This window comes from Syngnathus acus, chromosome 12 (assembly GCF_901709675.1).
Source record: "Syngnathus acus chromosome 12, fSynAcu1.2, whole genome shotgun sequence".
Taxonomy (NCBI): domain Eukaryota; kingdom Metazoa; phylum Chordata; class Actinopteri; order Syngnathiformes; family Syngnathidae; genus Syngnathus; species Syngnathus acus.
In genome coordinates, this window is record NC_051097.1 from 5,576,276 (window position 1) to 5,595,397 (window position 19,122).

General features: G+C 43.0%; 3 protein-coding genes and 2 long non-coding RNA genes across 10 annotated transcripts in view; 1 reads left to right on the forward strand and 4 right to left on the reverse strand.

The window, feature by feature from the left end:
- Nucleotides 1-119: 119 nt before the first annotated feature.
- On the forward strand, nucleotides 120-6,454 carry klf4 (Kruppel-like factor 4). Of its 3 annotated transcripts, none has more exons than XM_037265737.1 (5): nucleotides 120-195; nucleotides 1,825-1,933; nucleotides 3,564-4,398; nucleotides 4,745-4,915; nucleotides 5,933-6,454. In XM_037265737.1, exons 2-5 carry the CDS (start codon nucleotides 1,847-1,849, stop codon nucleotides 6,106-6,108), a joined length of 1,269 nt encoding a protein of 422 aa, XP_037121632.1. In that variant the 5' UTR covers nucleotides 120-195; nucleotides 1,825-1,846; the 3' UTR covers nucleotides 6,109-6,454. The 3 variants fall into 3 exon arrangements, with proteins under 3 accessions (XP_037121632.1, XP_037121630.1, XP_037121631.1); XM_037265735.1 differs by lacking the exon at nucleotides 120-195 and adding an exon at nucleotides 1,483-1,731; XM_037265736.1 differs by lacking the exon at nucleotides 120-195 and adding an exon at nucleotides 1,483-1,731 and having other exon boundaries at nucleotides 1,829-1,933.
- Nucleotides 6,455-6,619: 165 nt separating this feature from the next.
- On the reverse strand, nucleotides 6,620-7,673 carry LOC119131363. The gene is made up of 2 exons (XR_005099644.1): nucleotides 6,890-7,673; nucleotides 6,620-6,829 (listed from the first exon to the last, which is right to left on the reverse strand). It is a non-coding gene; the product is annotated as an uncharacterized LOC119131363 (long non-coding RNA).
- Nucleotides 7,674-8,675: 1,002 nt separating this feature from the next.
- rad23b (RAD23 homolog B, nucleotide excision repair protein) lies at nucleotides 8,676-12,336 on the reverse strand. Of its 2 annotated transcripts, XM_037265980.1 has the most exons (10): nucleotides 12,127-12,336; nucleotides 11,507-11,588; nucleotides 11,129-11,208; nucleotides 10,752-10,978; nucleotides 10,627-10,676; nucleotides 10,103-10,230; nucleotides 9,891-10,011; nucleotides 9,700-9,827; nucleotides 9,320-9,496; nucleotides 8,676-9,133 (listed from the first exon to the last, which is right to left on the reverse strand). In XM_037265980.1, exons 1-10 carry the CDS (start codon nucleotides 12,190-12,192, stop codon nucleotides 9,020-9,022), a joined length of 1,173 nt encoding a protein of 390 aa, XP_037121875.1. In that variant the 5' UTR covers nucleotides 12,193-12,336; the 3' UTR covers nucleotides 8,676-9,019. The 2 variants fall into 2 exon arrangements, with proteins under 2 accessions (XP_037121875.1, XP_037121876.1); XM_037265981.1 differs by lacking the exon at nucleotides 11,507-11,588 and having other exon boundaries at nucleotides 12,127-12,330.
- On the reverse strand, nucleotides 11,632-12,120 carry LOC119131492. Its single transcript, XR_005099677.1, has 2 exons — nucleotides 11,858-12,120; nucleotides 11,632-11,765 (listed from the first exon to the last, which is right to left on the reverse strand). It is a non-coding gene; the product is annotated as an uncharacterized LOC119131492 (long non-coding RNA).
- Nucleotides 12,337-13,474: 1,138 nt separating the features above from the next.
- Nucleotides 13,475-19,122, reverse strand: part of znf462 (zinc finger protein 462) — a 28,801-nt gene continuing 23,153 nt past the window's right edge. For all 3 annotated transcript variants that reach the window (XM_037264977.1, XM_037264975.1, XM_037264976.1), the window contains exons 6-13: nucleotides 18,835-18,953; nucleotides 18,505-18,705; nucleotides 17,355-17,583; nucleotides 17,133-17,287; nucleotides 16,785-17,005; nucleotides 16,202-16,535; nucleotides 15,993-16,122; nucleotides 13,475-15,809 (exon numbers count right to left, since the gene is read on the reverse strand). In XM_037264977.1, the coding sequence (XP_037120872.1) occupies nucleotides 15,230-15,809; nucleotides 15,993-16,122; nucleotides 16,202-16,535; nucleotides 16,785-17,005; nucleotides 17,133-17,287; nucleotides 17,355-17,583; nucleotides 18,505-18,705; nucleotides 18,835-18,953 (1,969 nt within the window). In that variant the 3' untranslated portion in view covers nucleotides 13,475-15,229. The remainder of the gene's footprint in view (nucleotides 15,810-15,992; nucleotides 16,123-16,201; nucleotides 16,536-16,784; nucleotides 17,006-17,132; nucleotides 17,288-17,354; nucleotides 17,584-18,504; nucleotides 18,706-18,834; nucleotides 18,954-19,122) is intronic.

The following is a 19,122-nucleotide window of genomic DNA, read 5'->3' on the forward strand; positions in this document are numbered from 1 at the left end:
AGAGTTTTGTTTGCTCTCAAAACTTGGCCAATTGTAATTGTGTCGCAAAAAGACGATCGGGTGAGAGAGAGAGAGCGAACGAGAGAGAGAAAGAGGCTTGTGTTAGCTTTCTAGCTCTGAGCAAACACAAGCACTTCAAAACCAGTTCAAACGCAGCACTGCAAAGCGCTCACAGCCATTGTGATAGCTGCCCGGGTGAGTTTTTCTCATGACAGATTTTCATAACTCGCGATTCGAGTTAGTCTTGTGTTGTTGCAGGTGGTGGGAATTAGAAATTTCCTCTTCTGATGTAGTATCGATACCCAAGCGATACTATGACTCTCTGATTTCCAAGAAACCCCAATGACAAGTTAGCATTGTCTTTTAAGGTGGTTGGAAACATGGAAAGAAGTGTATAAAAAGTAAAATAAAACGATGTCTGTAATAACCAGCAGTATTTTATGGTGATTTTTGGCTACAATAAGTGTCAACACTGGCAGTGCCAGGATGTTTGCCTTGGGGCGGGGCAAGGATATCTCCGGGGGTCCGCTAAACATGCTTTTTATTTTATTTTTTATAAAGCCAAACAATTCTTCAAAAAACCTTTTATATAAAAAAATATTTATATATTTTTTATGGGGGACAGTAAAAGTCTTGAAAAAAATTACAGAAAAATCTGACAAAAGTCAATTATCTGGCCTGGCCCGCGATGTGGCGGTCCAGGGTCCCCACAGACCTCAAGCTCCACTAGTGAGTATCAAATATCAATTTTACGACATTTTAGACAAGTTCGTGTTGTCTCTTTTGGTAGTACTGTATATAGACGTAAGATATTTTTTCTTTGTCCAATGAGATTTCAGCATTTATTTGCTGTCCCATGTAACCTAAACTAAATTCGCATAGGGTTAGACTCAAAGATGCAAATCACCTCACTGGACCTCAAAGGCGTCAGCATTTCTCTGCCCTCTGATTGGTTGGCCACAGAAAACTTTCTTCAGCCAATTTTGCCAGGTTAAAAAAAACACCTGTATCTACACGCATTGATACATTTAATAAACGACATCTCTTGTGAGTATGCCATATTTTGCCATATTGTTAAATGAACATTAAATTGAATAGTATCGATGTTTTTTTTTTTTTTTTAAATCGCAACGTGAACAGGCTGGGGTGAATTTGTCCCCTCTTAAGGCAAACAGAAGAAATGCAACGAGGCAGCCATCGCTTACGAGTAAAGTCACCATACTATGGCGCCCCATTGTAAACGTGTAAATAAATAAGCGACCGTGTGACCCTCCTTGACACAATAAACGATTCTTCCGGTGAATAACTTTTTACAAGTCTTCAGCCACTTTTCACAAGACCAAGCGCAAAGTGCGCATGGGTAACTGTTGCTAACACAAACAACGCGCAGCCTCGCGCTGCTCTTGTTTTGGACCCGGTTGCCGTTGGCGACGGGGTGGAGCCTCAGTCGGCGCTTTAAGAGACACGACTCCGCGCGCAGCTCCCAGTCCACACGCACCAAGACGCGCTGCCACCGCTCATTTTGCGCGTGGCCAGCGAGGGAATCCCCCCCAACCCCCAGCCCCCACCAACACGGCCGGCGCCTTCGTGTCTTCCCACAACAAAAATAATCAGTAACCCACGCGTGGGGGACTTCTTATTTCGCAGTATGTCTTGACACAGCGGAACGGGGCTACTTTTTTAACAATCCTCACATTTTGCAACTTCGATCAGAACTTTTTCGTGAATGAGGTGACTTTTTTTTTTCTTTTTTTTAAGACCACCACCAAGGACTTACAACATCAGGACCGGCACTTTATTTTTTGTTTTGTCGTCTATCTGTAGGCAGCCTCCAAATGACGTCGAGATGGCTTTAGGAGGGACCCTGCTGCCATCCATTTCCACCTTCACCAGCCCCGCTGTCAAGACCAAAACCATAGTAAGTACCAACCTAGTGAGTACAACGACAACCTGATGGGTACAACAATCTACTCTAGAGGAGTTGCGCTTTTCTTATAAAAGTGTCTGCAAGATCCAAAACACAAAAGAAGCTCACTCCCTGTGACACAAACTTATTTAACTATAGCATGGTTTAAATTTCTTATGAGAACACTAATGACAGTAATGGCCAAAATGATCATAATTATTACACGAGATTGCACAATATCCACAAATGCTTTTATGATATATATATATATATATATATATATATTATTTTTTTTTTTTTTTTTTTTTTACATAAAACTGGAAAAAGTAGTAAAGAACAAACGTACTCAAATATATAAATACTAACAACATGTCCTGTCCTGTACACAATGAAATTGGACTGAAAACAACCAACACGTACATCATTGAAGTGCAAACGTTCAGTTCCGCTTTAATTTAAAAGGCATGGCATTCATAAAACATTTGTCATTCCGGATAATATCAATTTGAATAGACCATTAATTAAGATAAATCTGCTCCGAAATTAATTTTGGGGATTATATAAATATTTATTTATTTTATTATTTATTTACCTAAATATGAGTACTTTTACTTGTAAATCTCGAGATTAAACTAAACCTTTAGGGGAAAAAGGACATGTTCTGGAATGACAACAAATATCAACTTGTATCACAGAGGCAGTAATAGAAAGGGGAGAGCAAACCTCATCCTATGTCATTCTGAACTGTGAGATGGATTTAAAACCATTTTTCTGGATAATGACACAACATATTATGAAGGAAAAATGTTTTCAAAACATTTCGATATTGATCGATGGTCAAGTCATGACCCTGATCTCAAGCCAATAGACTATGCTTATGGCAATTTGGCAACATTGATGGCCTTCATATTTTGGAGTCTTTCTATCCAAAAGACCAAAAAAACATCTGTCACTGTTTTTATGTAAAACATCTGAAATTAAAGCTGAAAGTCTGTTTTTTACTGTCCAAGTACTTTTGGACTTAACTCTACTCAAACCCAATTGGATGTATTTTTGGGATAGTTTGCAGGCTAGTGCTTCATTCAGCCATCTTACCTATAAATACATTTCTACCGTCTAACTGTTGGTATTAGGACAATTTTTTGGATCTGGAACAGTTTAATGATCGCCACCTTGGATTCAAATGATCAAGACTGATGAGGTAGCAAATTCGACCTTCGAGGAAAGAGGCTGACCCAAAATGAACTTCCAACCCGATTGGATGCATTTCTAGACTTAGACTTTCAGATAACAGGACCTTATTGTACTTTTGACAGGTATAATCTCTTGATTTATCGATTTATACTATCTACTACCTCCAGAGATTAACTGTTATCCACATGGAACTTTGATACCAGTGTCTAAAGCTAGCTGCCCAAACCAAATCTAATATACATACTTTTAGATGAGGAATCTTGAAAACAATTTAGGTTTATACCTCTCGGGGAGGAAGAGGTAGATTGTTGTACTTTAAGAGTACACAAATGGCTTTCCCTACTGTACACTTGCTTTACAGGTCAGCAACTGGTCTGATTCATGAAAAGGAACAAAGAGTTATGTCTGGGAACCGGCTCCCTAACCCTAACCCCTCATTAATGCCTCTGTAACTTTCCTTTAGAGATGGAAGGAGGAGCTGTCCCATCTTAAGCGACTCAGCGTGCCAAGTGGAAGCTCGGACCCAGACCATCCTACTGCCACCTGCACCACAAGCCCCAGCATGTCCAAGAAAGACAGTGAGCCTGACCTGGACTTGGACTATGACTTCATTCTGTCCAACTCCATGCTCCAGCAGCAGCAACAGCAGCAGCAGCAACAGCAGGACGATGTCATGGCGTGCGGTTCCATCCAAGCCTTGCCACCCAGCTCGCCCGGTTCTTTCTCTTCCTCCTACCCGCTGCTGCCGCCGTCCCCTCAGGGCTCAGCCGAGTTGCTCTACACCATACCGGACATCAGTGACGTCTCGCCGTCCGGGGGCTTTGTGGCGGAACTCATGAGACCCGAACTGGACCCGGCGTACCTCCACCCCACCAGCCTGCACGGCAAGTTCGTGGTCAAGACCACGGTGGACCTGGGGCAGTACAGCCCCAAGATTTGCGTTAGCGCAGCGCCAGACCGCCCCTCTTCACGGGCGTCGCCGCCCTTTACGTGCCACCGGATAAAGCAGGAGGCCCCTAGTAACTGTACCATCTCACAATCAATGGACCTGCACCGGCAGCGGCCTGGCCAGCTGGAGCTACACGGCTTTCCCGGAAACGGGGGTCGCTCCTCCATGACGGGTGGCGGCCGCCTGTCCTCGTCCTCGTCGCTCTCCCCAGATCACCCCCTCAGCCGTGAGCACCAGGTGTTGGGCCACCCTCACGCTCAGATTCCTCTACCTCCCCACGGATACCACCACAGCTCACCGCAGGGATACACCGCCTACCCTCAGCCCACCGCCATGCAGCAGTACCAAGGTAGCGACTCACGCCATGGTCAACGTCCGTGCATTAGTCGGAAGGAAAGAAATGCAGACACTAACAAAGACCAGATTGTCAAAGAAATCTTTTTTTAAATAGAGCCTATACAACATGGTGGGTTGTAATTACAGCCTAAAACAAGCGCTTGAAAGGGATTAAAACCGACATGCCACGGCCTTGGACGTGGAACCGTCTCTTAATCGTAGAGTTGCAGAAACCAGACCAGATGTGAAGCAAATGAAACGTATTGTTTTTCTTGTATGGCTATGACTTGTTTTCCACTGGATCTCTCTGTAGTTTGTACGTACACCACCTTGCTTTAAAATCTCCTCTTTTTACGCAGACCCCCTCATGGTCTCCAGCGGTGATTGCTTACCAGAGGAGCCCAAGCCTAAGCGCGGGCGGCGCTCGTGGCCCCGGAAGCGCGTCGCCACGCACACCTGTGATTACGTCGGCTGCGGGAAGACGTACACCAAGAGCTCGCACCTCAAAGCGCATCACCGCACGCACACAGGTAAGCAGTCCAACGCAGAGCTCTTGTGGAGTACTTCTCAGATGCTTTCACAACACCTTGATGCTGTAGTATAGCCAATAAAAGGCAAACATCTCCAAATGTTGCTTTTGGAAAATTATGATAGGGAACAAAAATGAACCTGTGTTGTTTTTCTGACAAAAAAAGGAGTATTTTATTCTGCGGCAACACTGTGGATAGAACTTATTGTACTCCATAAAAATCATACAAACACATAACTACTTCAATTGGTGATCTTGATGTAGTTATAATTTTTTTTTCATTTAGTCATCAAACGGGGAGCATTTTGAATTTTTTTTTAGATTAAAAATATATTGTGTACTTTACTGTTGTACAAGCAGTACACATTACTGGTTACAGTTTCAAGCGTTTTATTCCAAAACAAACGCTGAGTTGAGCCTTTGCAGCTCAATTACAAGTTTTCCCATCAACCATTTGTGGTTATATTATATGCCGTGTACCAACAAAGGTTTAAATATATTAGGCTCCAACAAGGTTTTTGTTTTGAAATAGCAGGGAGAAAATTAAATGAAAAGCAAAATTAAACACTTAAAAGCCCTCCAAGTCAAGTTATTGCAGTATCACATTATGGATCATTACCATCGTAAACCTTTATGAAGTCGTATTTCAACATTCTTGACTGCCCTGATCGTGTAAAAAGAAAGTAACTCCGTATAACAAATTTAAAAACAAAGTGCAAACACTCAGGCTTTAAAGACACCTGTCAAACTGGTCAGGGAATTTGACGTTTGATGGTGATACCGCCACCTAGTGGTATTTTATAGTTATTACTGCAATTGTGACAGCGTCGTGCACAATTTGTATTTGTAGTCGTGTAACATTAAACACGTAAGCTTCTATGATGCATGTTTAATTTTATAATTTAGAATATTGTGAAGAGAAAATTTGCCACAGGCCGCAAATTGCTCCTGGGGTTTTTTTTCAACAATTTTGGACAACCCTGACATAATACACTATTTTGTGTGTCCCAAAAACTAGGAGAGAAGCCTTACCATTGTGACTGGGAGGGCTGCGGCTGGAAGTTTGCACGCTCCGACGAGTTGACGCGCCACTACAGGAAGCACACAGGCCACCGGCCGTTCCAGTGCCAGAAATGTGATCGGGCCTTCTCCAGATCGGACCACCTGGCCCTCCACATGAAGAGACACTTATGAGGAGGAAAGCGAAAAAACAAAACTACAAAACACAGACATTCAAATGACATGCTGTGGCGTTCACAGCTAAAGACAATCAAGACGAGACCTGCGAACGTAGGTCGGAACGGGACCCAAAACTGGAAGTCAACTTTATTTATGTGACCAAACTCAAAGAGGACCAGCAACTGGAATCTCACATGGAAATACTCCAAAGACCTTCATTAAATTGCCAATGACACTGTATTATTAATACCTAGCTATATTTATACATATTCACATTTTACCTGTCACCTCAGGTGCTGTGTGAATTAATTTATACTAACTGGTGCTCAGTGACTTTTGCCCAAAAAAGGTACCAAAGAAGCCGTGACAAAGTGCCATATTTCTAGTGTGTCCCCTCTCTCAATAATCAGGTTTTGGAGTGGTGAAGGCAATCTGAGAATGCACTGCAAGTCGCATAGTGCAATAATTTATAAGGAAACCTCCCTATTTTTATAATGGAATGAGTGACTCTGAACAAAAAAAAGGGGTTGTTTTTGTTTTTATATAGCCAAAACTAAAAAATGTAATATAATCTTGATCTTTGTACATTTGTAGATAAAAAAAAACTTTGTTTTATTAAATGTTTTGTATTTTACGGTATAATAAAATGTATTTCAAATAAAGAATCAGTGGAATTTTTATTCATTTATTCTCATTTTATTTTCGACATTAACATGCTAAAATGACGTCAATGTAACTTGTTTCAAATCAGACGAGTTGTTTGAAACCCTAACCCTAGCTTCCAGGGGTGTCGAACTCCAGTCCTCGGGGGCTGCGTTCCAATATATATGTTTTCAAAATTACCCTCGTTAAACACACCTGCGTGAAAAGTTGAGTTCATTTTCACGTCCTGCAAGAGCCAAACTTTTGCCACAGGTGCACTTAATGAGGGAACGGGGGCCGCGTTCCAATATATGTTTTCAAAGTTACCCTCGTGAAACACACCTGCGTGAAAAGTTGAGTTCATTTTCACATCCTGCAAGAGCCAAACTTTTGCCACAGGTGCACTTAATGAGGGAACGGGGGCCGCGTTCCAATATATATGTTTTCAAAGTTACCCTCGTTAAACACACCTGCGTGAAAAGTTGAGTTCATTTTCATGTCCTGCAAGAGCCAAACTTTTGCCAAAGGTGCACTTAATGAGGGAACGGGGGCCGCGTTCCAATATATATGTTTTCAAAGTTACCCTCGTTAAACACACCTGCGTGAAAAGTTGAGTTCATTTTCACGTCCTGCAAGAGCCAAACTTTTGCCACAGGTGCACTTAATGAGGGAACGGGGGCCGCGTTCCAATATATGTTTTCAAAGTTACCCTCGTTAAACGCACCTGCGTGAAAAGTTGAGTTCATTTTCACGTCCTGCAAGAGCCAAACTTTTGCCACAGGTGCACTTAATTAGGGAATGGGGGCCGCGTTCCAATATATATGTTTTCAAAGTTACCCTCGTTAAACACACCTGCGTGAAAAGTTGAGTTCATTTTCACGTCCTGCAAGAGCCAAACTTTTGCCACAGGTGCACTTAATGAGGGAACGGGGGCCGCGTTCCAATATGTTTTCAAAGTTACCCTCGTTAAACGCACCTGCGTGAAAAGTTGAGTTCATTTTCACGTCCTGCAAGAGCCAAACTTTTGCCACAGGTGCACTTAATTAGGGAATGGGGGCCGCGTTCCAATATATATGTTTTCAAAGTTACCCTCGTTAAACACACCTGAGTGAAAAGATCAGTTCATTTTCACGTCCTGCAGGAGCCCAACTTTTGCCACAGGTGCACTTAATGAGGGAACAGGGGCCACGTTCACGTTATCTGGCCCCCGGGCCTTGAGTTTGACACCTGTGTTATAGACTGTTTATTTGAGCTATTATTTGTTTTTACCTCGTGTAGAGTACCTATTGAATTGTCCGTGAGTGACGTCACAAAAGAAACAGCCAATCAGGAGGTGGGGGTGAGGGCAGTTAAGATTTGACCAAGAATTTTCCCTAATGAAGTGGCCTGTTATTAGGTACAACTCATGACGTCACAAATAAATCAACCAATCAGGAGGTGGGGGTGAGGGGAGGGGGTCGTTTTTCCAGTTTCAGTTAAGATTTGACCAAGAATTTTCCCTAATAAAGTGGCCTGTTATTAGGTACACCTCATGGAAGTTTTATTTAGATGTTTTGTTTTCTATGTATTTAAACCTCATGGATGGTTTATTTCCTATTTATTTATTAGGTTTTATTTTACCTCGTTTAGTGTTCCTATTGAAATGTCCGTGAATGACGTCACACAGGAAACAGCCAATCAGGAGGTGAGGTGAGGGCAGTTAAGCTTTTACCAAGAATTTTCCCTAATGAAGTGGCCTGCTATTAAGTACACCTCATGGACGTTTTAATTATTTAAATATATAAATATAATATAAATAAATACATCTATGAGGTCTACAGGCCACTTCAGGGTCATGGGTATGACACTCACGCATTTAGCACATGTTGCTTCTTGCCAACATGTAGGTGGAGGAAGCACGGAGGTGACAATCAAACAAATATGAAACAGCAACAAATTGGTTAAATTGTTGCAATGGGGGGGCACCCACAGGAGTGCACATGGGAAATTTATTTTAGATTAAGACAAGTATTGTTATGTGTGTAAAGCACTTAACTTCAGCTGGTTCATTTAAAAAACAAAACAAGACATTGGGTATGTGTACAGTTTACAGCCATTTTAAGTCATACTTTTCCTTTACACAGAAAAAATATATAATTATTTGAAAATAAAAAAAGATTAACTACTAATTAATCAATTCAATGGTGAAATCATTTTTGGAAGCTGAGGTGATGCAAATGGCTTATATTCAATAGAGACAATCAAACATAAGAAATAAAACAAAAGCGCACAAGTTGGTCATCTCTCAATCGTCATCAAAGTTCTGCTGTAAAAGGAAGTTGGCAGCCAAATTCTCGTTCTTCTCGCACGCGAAGTAGGCTTGGATGACCAGTCCCTCTGGAAAGCCTAACGCTTTTAACTGCAACACACACAAATGGGATATGCAGTAATTATATTCTAACATGCTTTGTGGAACCGCCAAAGTGGAACAATGCCTTCCTGTGAAAGCGCAAAATCTGTATGCAAAAACAAAGTTAATCACTTTTGTAGTTTGAGTCAAGCATAGTATTTTTGTTTAATTCCAACCCCGCCCCCTTGTCCTCACCCTCTCAATAGCTTCCTTCTCCTGCGGGGTGACCTGGATGTAGCTCATGTTGCTGCCGCTCTGCGGGTCGCTCGGCGCGCCTCCGGAGCTCCCAGAGTCCTGGGCCATGGGTCCCGGTGACTCGGGGAGAGGCTCGTTAAGCATTTGAATGAAGTGCTCCTGGTGGTTGCTGATTTCCTGCGGCAGGGGAAATTAACTTTCTTTTTGGAACGCCACCACACAAACTAGGAAAAGGGTACCCGGTATCCATAGAACAGAATGGCTGTTATTGGAATGTAGGTGATGGTTTGTCATAGTATAAACAGCGGCTCACATTTTACAATATATGGTCATTTTCTGGCTTTTACAGGGATTTTTTGTATGAGCCCATAGAACCTCACCTGCAGCAACTCTGGGTTTTCCCTACCGATCTCTTGCAGCAGAGCGGGAAGCAGTGATGCGTTCTGCTGGATCAGGTGGCGCATCATGTGGAACTGCGGCTGATTCCTTAAGAAACTCAGCGGATTATCTGACAGGACAACCGTTATGTTAGGATTGGACATGAAGTCGTTTGTGTTACAACTTGAGCTACCTGTGCCCTGTGAGGCGCCCATGTTGTCCGGGTCATTTAGGTCTCCCGTTGGTCCGGCTGGCGCTCCGCTCAACGCCGTGTCGGACCCTCTGCCCCGAGGCTGGTCCCTGCCTGGGATACCCTTCAGAAGGAGTCATGATGTTTTTGAAATGGAAACTGAACAGGGCGGCAAAGTCGGATGATTGCCTTGTCGACCGAATGTCGGCTCTTACCGAGAGCAGGTACTCCACGGCTCGGTCGGGGTTGTTGAAGCTGGCCCTCAACGCCTCCACAACCTGCTCCCTCTCATAGCCCATCAACATCATCTCCGTCACCATGGAGTCATACGACGAGCCCGTCACTGCAACGCCAACAAAGCACACTTTGGTGGTTGGTTCAAATATTGGAGATGATATGGCTTCACTTAAATGTTCTACCTTGTTTTGGGAGACGGCTAATGCTTGATGTCAACATGCATCAACTACTTCTACTGACTGTATCGCTGCTCTTGTATAAAGTTAGCGAGTGCTATGTGTCACGAGAATAGTCGTAGTACTTCCTGTTTTTGTAGGGACTTTCAACCCGGTCCAGTATTGTCCAGCTTTTTTTGCTAAAAACAGACCTTGATTTGGTTCTTGTGGTTCTTTAAACTCATGTGATTTTGATGCTGACATTTGGCTTTCACTGGGATTTTTATTTCAATTCTAGACAAAATAGACACCCACCTACATCATGTAACCGTTTGTATTCAACTTACCAACATTTGAACCTGCCTCGTCCATTAAGTTGCCAAACGTCTCCCAGACCCTGAAAGCAGACTGTCATGAGTCAGGATCATGAATGCCACAAAAGCCAGGAAATTACTGCCATTTTCACAGTTACCCCGTTGAGGGGGGAACAGGAACGGCCGTGGCGGCCGTATCTGAAGCAGCAGCAGCAGCAGCAGCAGCAGCGGCGGCGGCAGGTCGCCTTGCATCGGCTTGTCCGTCCGCTGGAAGTCGCTCGGTTGGATTGTGTGAGGCAGTTGACGACGGCGTCGGAGGAGGAGGCGCCGTGCTGGGTGTCGATGTGGCTGGTGACGGCTGAGCTGCAGAAGGGGCCTTTTTAGGCTTAATTAGGACAAAAAAACAACACCACATTACATCCATCCCTTTCTATACCACTTGTTTTTGGAATGTGGTAGGAAACCAACCCACTATGCTGGCCTGCTGACCAGTATTTATTATTACAAACTGAGAAAAACAAAGGTGCTGTGATACCTTTGTCACCATGACGACCACAAAGTTCTTTTCATCAATTTTATATTCCTTGAGGACAGAGTCATCACTGAGGATTTTACCTATGCGGCAAAAAGTAAACAGAAGTTATTATGATTTCAACCATATTTGGAGATTTAAAAAAAAAAAATACTCTACTTTAACGTATTCTTGTTGATTCGTTAAACGTCTATTGTACAGGAGTGCCTTGAGATGTTTTTTGGAGATACACAACCAATCCAACTGAGTAATTGTATCTCAAAGCACAACTGTATATTGAGGTATGGCAAGCTATTGTTTAAAGAATAACAATAAAAAAAATACATTCATTTCTAACAGTGATTGGACAAAATACGGTAAAAACAGGATACAGTACAGTACCAGCGTAGATGAGTTTCTGCCCGGCAATAGGAAAATTGTCCTTGCCCTTCTCTTGTTCAATCCTCTCTTTTAATGTTGTCACCTTTAAGCGAAACATGACACATTAAATTGTCGCTTTATTATTATTTTTACACAAAAGGATATGCCCAGCCACAACATTTAAAGGCATATAATACAAGGTCCAAACTACTTTGTAGCCATAAAAGACTCTCATTCAACATGGAGTCTTCGAACCTAAAACTAACTTGAAGTCACTCTTCTCTTGTCATCTAGATAGCCTCTCATTTGTTAGTAAAATGTAGAATTACATTGAGTGTACCATTTATATCATATAGTCGCTTGAAATTCAACGTTTTGTATCGAGTTCATTATGGCGGAGAGTTTAGTTTGGGGTTTTGTTCACGTTATAAATAGTAGTGGGCTATGACTAAGCATTGATGACTTTTCAGCCAGTACACTAAACGGAGGTAAAACGTAGATAAATTGTTTCTTAAAGTCCTGATGGACACCAGTCGTTTTTTAAACCATACAAAAGGGCGGTTTACACAAAAAGGTAAAAGAAACATTGCTTCTAGCTCCATGAACCTCGCATGACATGATTTTTATGTTGTTTGTCCTACCGTCTCCTCCTCGTCGATGTCGATTTTGAACGTCTGCTGTTGCAAAGTTTTCAAAGTGATCTGCATTATGGCGGCGTAATTAAATCCACAAACACGGTGCAAAGGTGATATTTTAAACTTGCAGGACTCTGTGGCGCTTTTGCTGTCACGCTACAAACTGTCAGCCGCCATGGCACTTTGGCGCCACTCTTCTTCTACGGTTCATGCGCTCTTCTTCTGTGGTTTTCTATGCCAAATTTGAAATTGACATAAAAGCGTGAATAAAATCTGTTAATGCTCGGTATGAGTGAATTATATAATTTTTAAATAAAAACCTTTAAAGTTTCGTTTTATTCAGTTATCTTTCAATTTTTTTGAATGGGCTGTTGCGTTCAACACCCGCTGTTGCACCGGGACATCTAAATACTCATGTGCTCATCTTTGCTTAGGCAAAAGTATAACCACGACTCGCAAGTCTTTATACAATATTCTTTAAGTTTCGTGACGTATACTGTGCGTGTGCTCTTTAGAGGTCCTTGGAGTGTGACGTCAACGCGGTGTATTTGGTTCATTTCTCTGAGTGAACTGGAAAGACAGCAAAATAGTCGTCTCGCTGTGTAATTACAAAAAGTGTAAATACGTACATTGGGGGGTTGCTGTGGCTCTTAGTCTGCACGTAATGTGCGCTTAAGCCAATAAACCCCAAATAAATTCAGACTTGTTTAAAGCCACTAAGTTTAAACAAACCATTTTGCTCATGTTGATGACGTCACACCCGGTGCAGTTTTCGTATATAAAAAAATATGCTTGACATACTACTTCTGTGTAAACAACTGTTAGGGGGGGGGTACTAGTAATAATGGCCATTTTGCACCAGGTATTTGTTAGGGCAAGGAGTGTTTTTTAGGTTTGGAGTAATTAAATACAAACCTACTATCATCAGCAGTTTTAGTTCTTGTTTTATGCTTGGAATCAAGTCAGAACCATTCACGCATAACAATGTGTCTGTTATTGATTGTCCTACATGTGCCCAGTGGTCAGAGAATCGCTGATCTGTCACATGCAAAGTCACACATGCAAAGAACGCATAAATCTGTCAATCTTTATAAACCTCTATCCATCTGGACTCCTTTTTCAGTGGTAAGATTTCATCTTCGCCCTCGCCTGTTTTGGCACACCCTCACATCATGTCCTCCTTTGCCCCTTGTCTGAAGCAGTAAAGCGGGAGATTAAAAATCTGATCCTCTGCGATCTGGAAATAAGACTTGACATCAAATGTGAGCATGTGTCTCAACAACCCCGACCCCATCCCAAAAAAATAAATCAGCAAGCATATTATTAGATTACATATGCACTTAAACAAGATGAAGAGTTATCTGATAACTTTATTACCAAGTTAAAAAAAGACAATGAATTACAATATGTACAGAATATCCAGAGATAACATGGAATCAAATTGTAAACAATCATCCTAGGCAACGATCACAACCCACCATATCAGGGATTTAGATTGAAACAAGAAGGCATAGAAGGACAGAATCTATTAAACCTATGGATAGAAGAAAAAAAACATATGTACAAAGTATATATCCAGTGTGTTGTCAGCAGGGACTCAACTTTGGGGTTTTTTTCTTTTCTTTTTTTTTTTTACAGTCAGAACCAGACTGCGATCACACAGTGAGGGAGATTCACAAACTATTCAAGATCATCACAGAATCACAAAAAAAATCAAGTTTCAAGGGCCTCAGATTCCAAGATTGTCCCGGTATCTGGTTTTCACAAAGAGAGGAGGTCCAACTGGGAAATGAGAACTCTGCACCGACCCGATCGCTACGATTAAGTCGGGTAAAAGAGAAGCACATATAGGTTTATATATTCCCGCCTTTAGCCAAGTACGGGCATGGTGACTGATACAAATGTCGAGGATTAGCGGGAACCACATCTCAAGGGATTGACGGGTTGACTTGTGAAGCCGCTATGCTGTAAGAATGGAAAGAACATACAATGTCAACCCAGCCATATTCTACCTCTGGCGGTAGTATCAGAGCTGTAACAGTGTCTTGTAGCTTGAAGCAAAAGTTGACTTTAAGATGGTTCTGATGCAATTCAACTACTGTATTTCTTTTAGGGAGGACATTAAAAGATTTTTTAAAAAAAGGGGGAGGTTTTAGCGTATCCTTTCCGAAAGAACACATTTCAAACATGTAACAAATAGTTCTGTACACGGATGCCAGCTGGAGTTCCCTTTTGTCCGCAAACGGAAAAGACATCCACAGCAGCGCAACATAGCAGGCTTGACAAGCTAGTTGGGTGATGCACAATAAAACTTCTCAAACGTGCTCTCAAACGTGCTCATTGTTCTTCCGATAACATCGCTAATTTGGGCATTTGACAAAAATCTGATTGCTATATTTTGTTTCTTTGTAATAAGGCTTTTGGGCGTTCGAGCAGCAACTTTGAACACAAATACAATCTATGCCTTTTTTGTTTTCTTCCTTAGCCGTGAAAAGAAAAAAGCACATAAATGACAAGTATGGGGTGGAGGGTGAAAATAACTTAAATGAAATAACTGAACAACTGTTATAAACAGTACAGTCCAAACAACTAGGGACTGAAGTCTATTGCGTAATATGATAATTATAACTGATTTGAAAACAGCAACTCGCTACAAAATTGTTTCTACCAATGAGGATTAGTAGTAAAATAGATAAGGTGCGATCCTTCCTACACGTTTTAACACAAGGTTTGAATGGGACAAAGATAAGGTAGCTCTCTACATTGTTTACTTGTGTTTTTTTTCTTATGTCAAAGGTGCTTCAAATACGCTCAATTTGGATAATCATTTTGGGGCAACATTCTCTATAAATAAATTTGTATATAGATAGGTGGCATCTTTCATTGTACTTTTTGACCAGAATGTCAGCAATAAAGTTCACTATTGGTTACCAATATATTAAAATCTGTCCTAGGGGACCGCCAGCATTTTTTTGCGTTTTTTTTTTTTTTAAAGCAGCACAACCTAAACCGACAATCTAATGATGCGTGAGCTCGTAAAAGCTTTTCACTTTTTTTTTTCTTCCTTTAACATCCTATTTTAACCTAACTTCCAAAAATCCCAATTGGATCAACCCAACTGTTGATCCTTTTTGGCATCAGGCGGCTCCCCATCATCCGTGCGCTGACCCGGCGAAAGAGTCGTGTTTTGATCCTCGTCTTGGTTGACGGAAAGTTCTGGTCCGGTGTCAACAAAGGTGGAAGAGAGGGAGGATGGGGTAGAGGTCTCCGTGTTGGAGTTTGGGGCAGAGTCCGTGCTGGAGTTTGGGGCAGAGGTCTCCGTGCTGGAGTTTGGGGCAGAGGTCTCCGTGCTGGAGTTTGGGGCAGAGGTCTCCGTGCTGGAGTTTGGGGCAGAGGTCTCCGTGCTGGAGTTTGGGGCAGAGGTCTCCGTGTTGGAGTTTGGGGCAGAGGCCTCCGTGTTGGAGTTTGTGGCAGAGGCCTCCGTGTTGGAGTCTGGGGCAGAGGCCTCCGTGTTGGAGTCTGGGGCAGAAGCCTCCGTGTTGAAGTCTGGGGCAGAGGCCTCCGTGTTGGAGTTTGGGGCAGAGGCCTCCGTGTTGGAGTTTGGGGCAGAGGCCTCCGTGTTGGAGTTTGGGGCAGAGGCCTCCATGTTGGAGTTTGTGCTGGTTTCCTGTTGACTATTAGTCACCGTCCTGTAGGAGATAATAATATTTACACTAGAATTGTATGGTGGTAGAAGATCACACTGAATCGCACGTGATATCTTATATGTGTATATTAAAAGAAAAAACAGGTAGGTCATTTTACTATTCACGATATGCATCTTTCAAAATCGGAATAGGTAAAAAAAAGAAAAAAAAGATTTCAATACTTACATGCCGTGCCGAAGGACATGACGTTCCCACTCCAAATTGTTCGTGAAGCAGCGTCCACAAAATTCGCAGGGAATACGCTTCTCTCCAGAGCAGCTGCTGCTGCTGCTGCTTGTTGGAGAAGCAAGAATTTCTGGGAAACAAAGTGTCAGACGCCTCAGTTTGGTATTGATGTTATTACTTTCATTGTGAAATATGTTTTAATACGGAACCTTGGTGTGCAGGCCTTTCTTCTTCCATCTCTTGGAACTCCTCCTCATTCTGCTCTTCCTCTAGGATGCTGTTTTCCCGCTCGTCATCCACTACACCTCTCTCTTCCTCTCTCGGGTTCTCCGCCACCTCCATGATTTCATCCTCCTCCGCCAAAGCCACGGTTTCGTCGACCGCCATTTCCATCCTGTCGCCCTGTTCCTGCTCTTCATCCTCCTCCTCCTCCAGCTGCTGTTGCTGCTGCGGCTCCTCATCACTGCTGCTGTTTTCCTGCTCCTCCATCATCTCCAGCTGGTCTAAATTGACGCGGCCCATCAGCTCAAAGTTCCGGATGACCTAAGTGCAGCCACAATGTGTCCTTGAGTTTGACATGCCACTGGAAGAATGAGTAATTGATCATCCCTGGCTGTTTCCCTTTCTCAGCCGCCAAAGATAGCCTCTTCAGAAATTTAATTAAAAAAAAAACTTTGACAAGGTTGCAAAAATCATACATGCATAAATTCTCAGTAAGATTTTCCTTTTTCATTCCTTGCATGTGGAAGACCGCAAAGCTAAAGCTTTGGCCTGGCTTCTCACATTCCTCACCTTGTGCTCGAGGCGCAGGTGCTCCTCCAGCTGGCTGCGGCGGCGGCTGTCGTAGTAGCACAGTTGGCACCGGTAGGGCTTGAGCTCGTGCTTGTGCAGGTGCAGTTGCAGGGCGTGGTCGCTGGAGCACGTGAACGTGCACTTGTGGCAGCGGAAGACCACACCCCGGAGGTGGCGTGACAGCTTGGAGCGATTCACCTCCAGCGGACCCACGCGCTCCTCTGGTGGAAAGAAAATCACATGACTATAAGTAGATCTGCTTAATCATTGAGGTCACTAGAATTTTGGGCACGAGCCCTTTGTGGTGTGTCTTAGTTTTAAAAAATAATAATAATACAGCTTGTGTACCTTTGTGTAGGACAATGTGGTCAATCATACTGCTCTTGTATTTGGTGTGGTAGAGACAGAGAGGGCAGCGAAGGTCTTTCTGGACATCCTCCTGCGCGTTGTTGTTGTTGCTGCTGCTGTTGTGGCCCGCCTCCACGTGTAAGGTGAACGTATTCCTAAGAACAATAGCAGCTCTGTTCACATCAGCTCCAACATGTATGAGTCAGCTTAGTGGCGTCTCACTTGTAGCAGGTGAAGAAGGAGCAGTCCTTGCACTTAAAGAGCTTCTTGCCTCCATGGCGGTCCCGGTAGTGTCGCCGAAGGCTCTGCATGTAGCCTGAGCTGAATTCACAGAACTCACAGGTAAGGATGCTGTCGGGCCGATTATCCCCGGAGGACGTGTGACTGCGAGAGGAGATCTGGTAGTGGCTGAGCTGCTGGTGGACGTCACTCGGTTCCCAATATGAGGTATCTGAAAAATAAGCATAATCGCTGATATTAAATGCTGCTCACAAAGGTTAGGATTTGAATTAAAATGAAATGAAGAAATGAGCCTTTATTTCCTAACATAATGGGCAATGACTTTTTGATTGGCAGACATTTGGATTTAATCTATAACCCATTGTAACAAATGAACTCACAAGCCACATAATCTCGCCTAATACTCATTTTAAATATCAGCCACATGCATACATCTCACTTGCGTGTTCAATCAATGGTAGTGCGGGAGAGCGGCGACGAAGCAAACGCGCACGTGCTTCATTCGTTCTCTCAAGAGTGTTTATGTGAGCGAGCGGGCTCATCTTCTCGCCCTACTTTGAGGCTCAGACACATCAATAAATAAGCCACCGTGACACTAATAGAATATCTACCTGAAAAACCCACCGTTCAGCACTCAGGAGTTTGCCGAAACATGCAGGAAAAATATTTTGTGGTTTCGCTTCACTCTTACAATGCTTCCTTGCTTTTGCATTTAAGGTGGAGGAATTCAACACATGAATCGAGCATGCTTCGCAGGGATAAGGATCTATCATACATTTCAATACTTGCTATCTGTTCAGCACAAAGATATATTGCTACAGGAATCATAATATTTTTTTGCAAAAATATGCAGTATTAATGAGGAAAAAAATTTTAATATCAAAATTCCTGCACTGCTAATATACTGTATTTAGAAGCTGCTTGGTCTCTCCAATGTACACCAGAGGTCATTGCACTACACTACACAGCATAAACATTGCCGAGTTTGCTCAGAGGGATTTTGTCCTTGAAGTGGACAGCTTTTGCCTGAGGATATTTCTGAGTTTGAAGTGCACGTTCTATCTGCAGAATTTCTCTGCCACATTAGGAACCATCACAATCTACGAACGCCAATCCTTCCCACATGTCATACCGTCCGGAGTCAAGAGGCTTTGCTCCGCATTGGTGGTAGGTCGGGTGGGGGTCCTGAGGGCGGCGTGAGCAGCCTGCGTGGCGGCTCGCAGTTTGGGAAGGGTTAGAGCTTCGCCGTGGTCTCGCAACGAATGCTCCTTCAGTTGGCTGATGGTCATGGAGGAGAAGGGGCAGGACAAGCACTTGTACGTGTACTGCTCACCTGATGAATACAATACGGTGGTGTCAATTTGAGTCAACTGTTTATTAAGTGGACAACATCCCCAACATAATGGCCGCTAGTTGTGCAAATATTATTATTTGTATAGTATTGCGACAATTGTATATTTACCAGTGTGTGCCTTGTGCAGGTGGCTCTTCAAGCGGCTCACGTAGGCAGACTTAAAGGGACATAGTTTGCACTTGAAGGGTTTGTGATGGCCGTGGTGTGACTGCATGTGTCTGTCCAGACTGGTGATGAGAAGAAGAGACAAGAGAACATTTCAACTAAAACAAACATGATGGAAGATAAAACAAATGGAATCAAGCATCGCTATGGTTTTGAAGTGCATTTTCCAGAACGGGGAGCTGAGGTGGAGGAGGCGAGGGGGAACTCATCTATCTACCCACAATCCCCTGG

Bases quoted from the DNA above. Each gene is read 5' to 3' on its own strand.
- klf4 (XM_037265735.1), top strand. The intron at 1,934-3,563 runs GTGAGTACAACG...ACTTTCCTTTAG, and splicing joins CCATAGTAAGTACCAACCTA to AGATGGAAGGAGGAGCTGTC. The intron at 4,916-5,932 runs GTAAGCAGTCCA...CCCAAAAACTAG, and splicing joins GCATCACCGCACGCACACAG to GAGAGAAGCCTTACCATTGT.
- rad23b (XM_037265980.1), bottom strand. From the start codon at position 12,192: ATGCAGATCACTTTGAAAACTTTGCAACAGCAGACGTTCAAAATCGAC. The intron at 10,231-10,626 runs GTAAGTTGAATA...TTGGCGTTGCAG, and splicing joins CGAGGCAGGTTCAAATGTTG to TGACGGGCTCGTCGTATGAC. The intron at 9,134-9,319 runs GTGAGGACAAGG...TGTGTGTTGCAG, and splicing joins AGAAGGAAGCTATTGAGAGG to TTAAAAGCGTTAGGCTTTCC.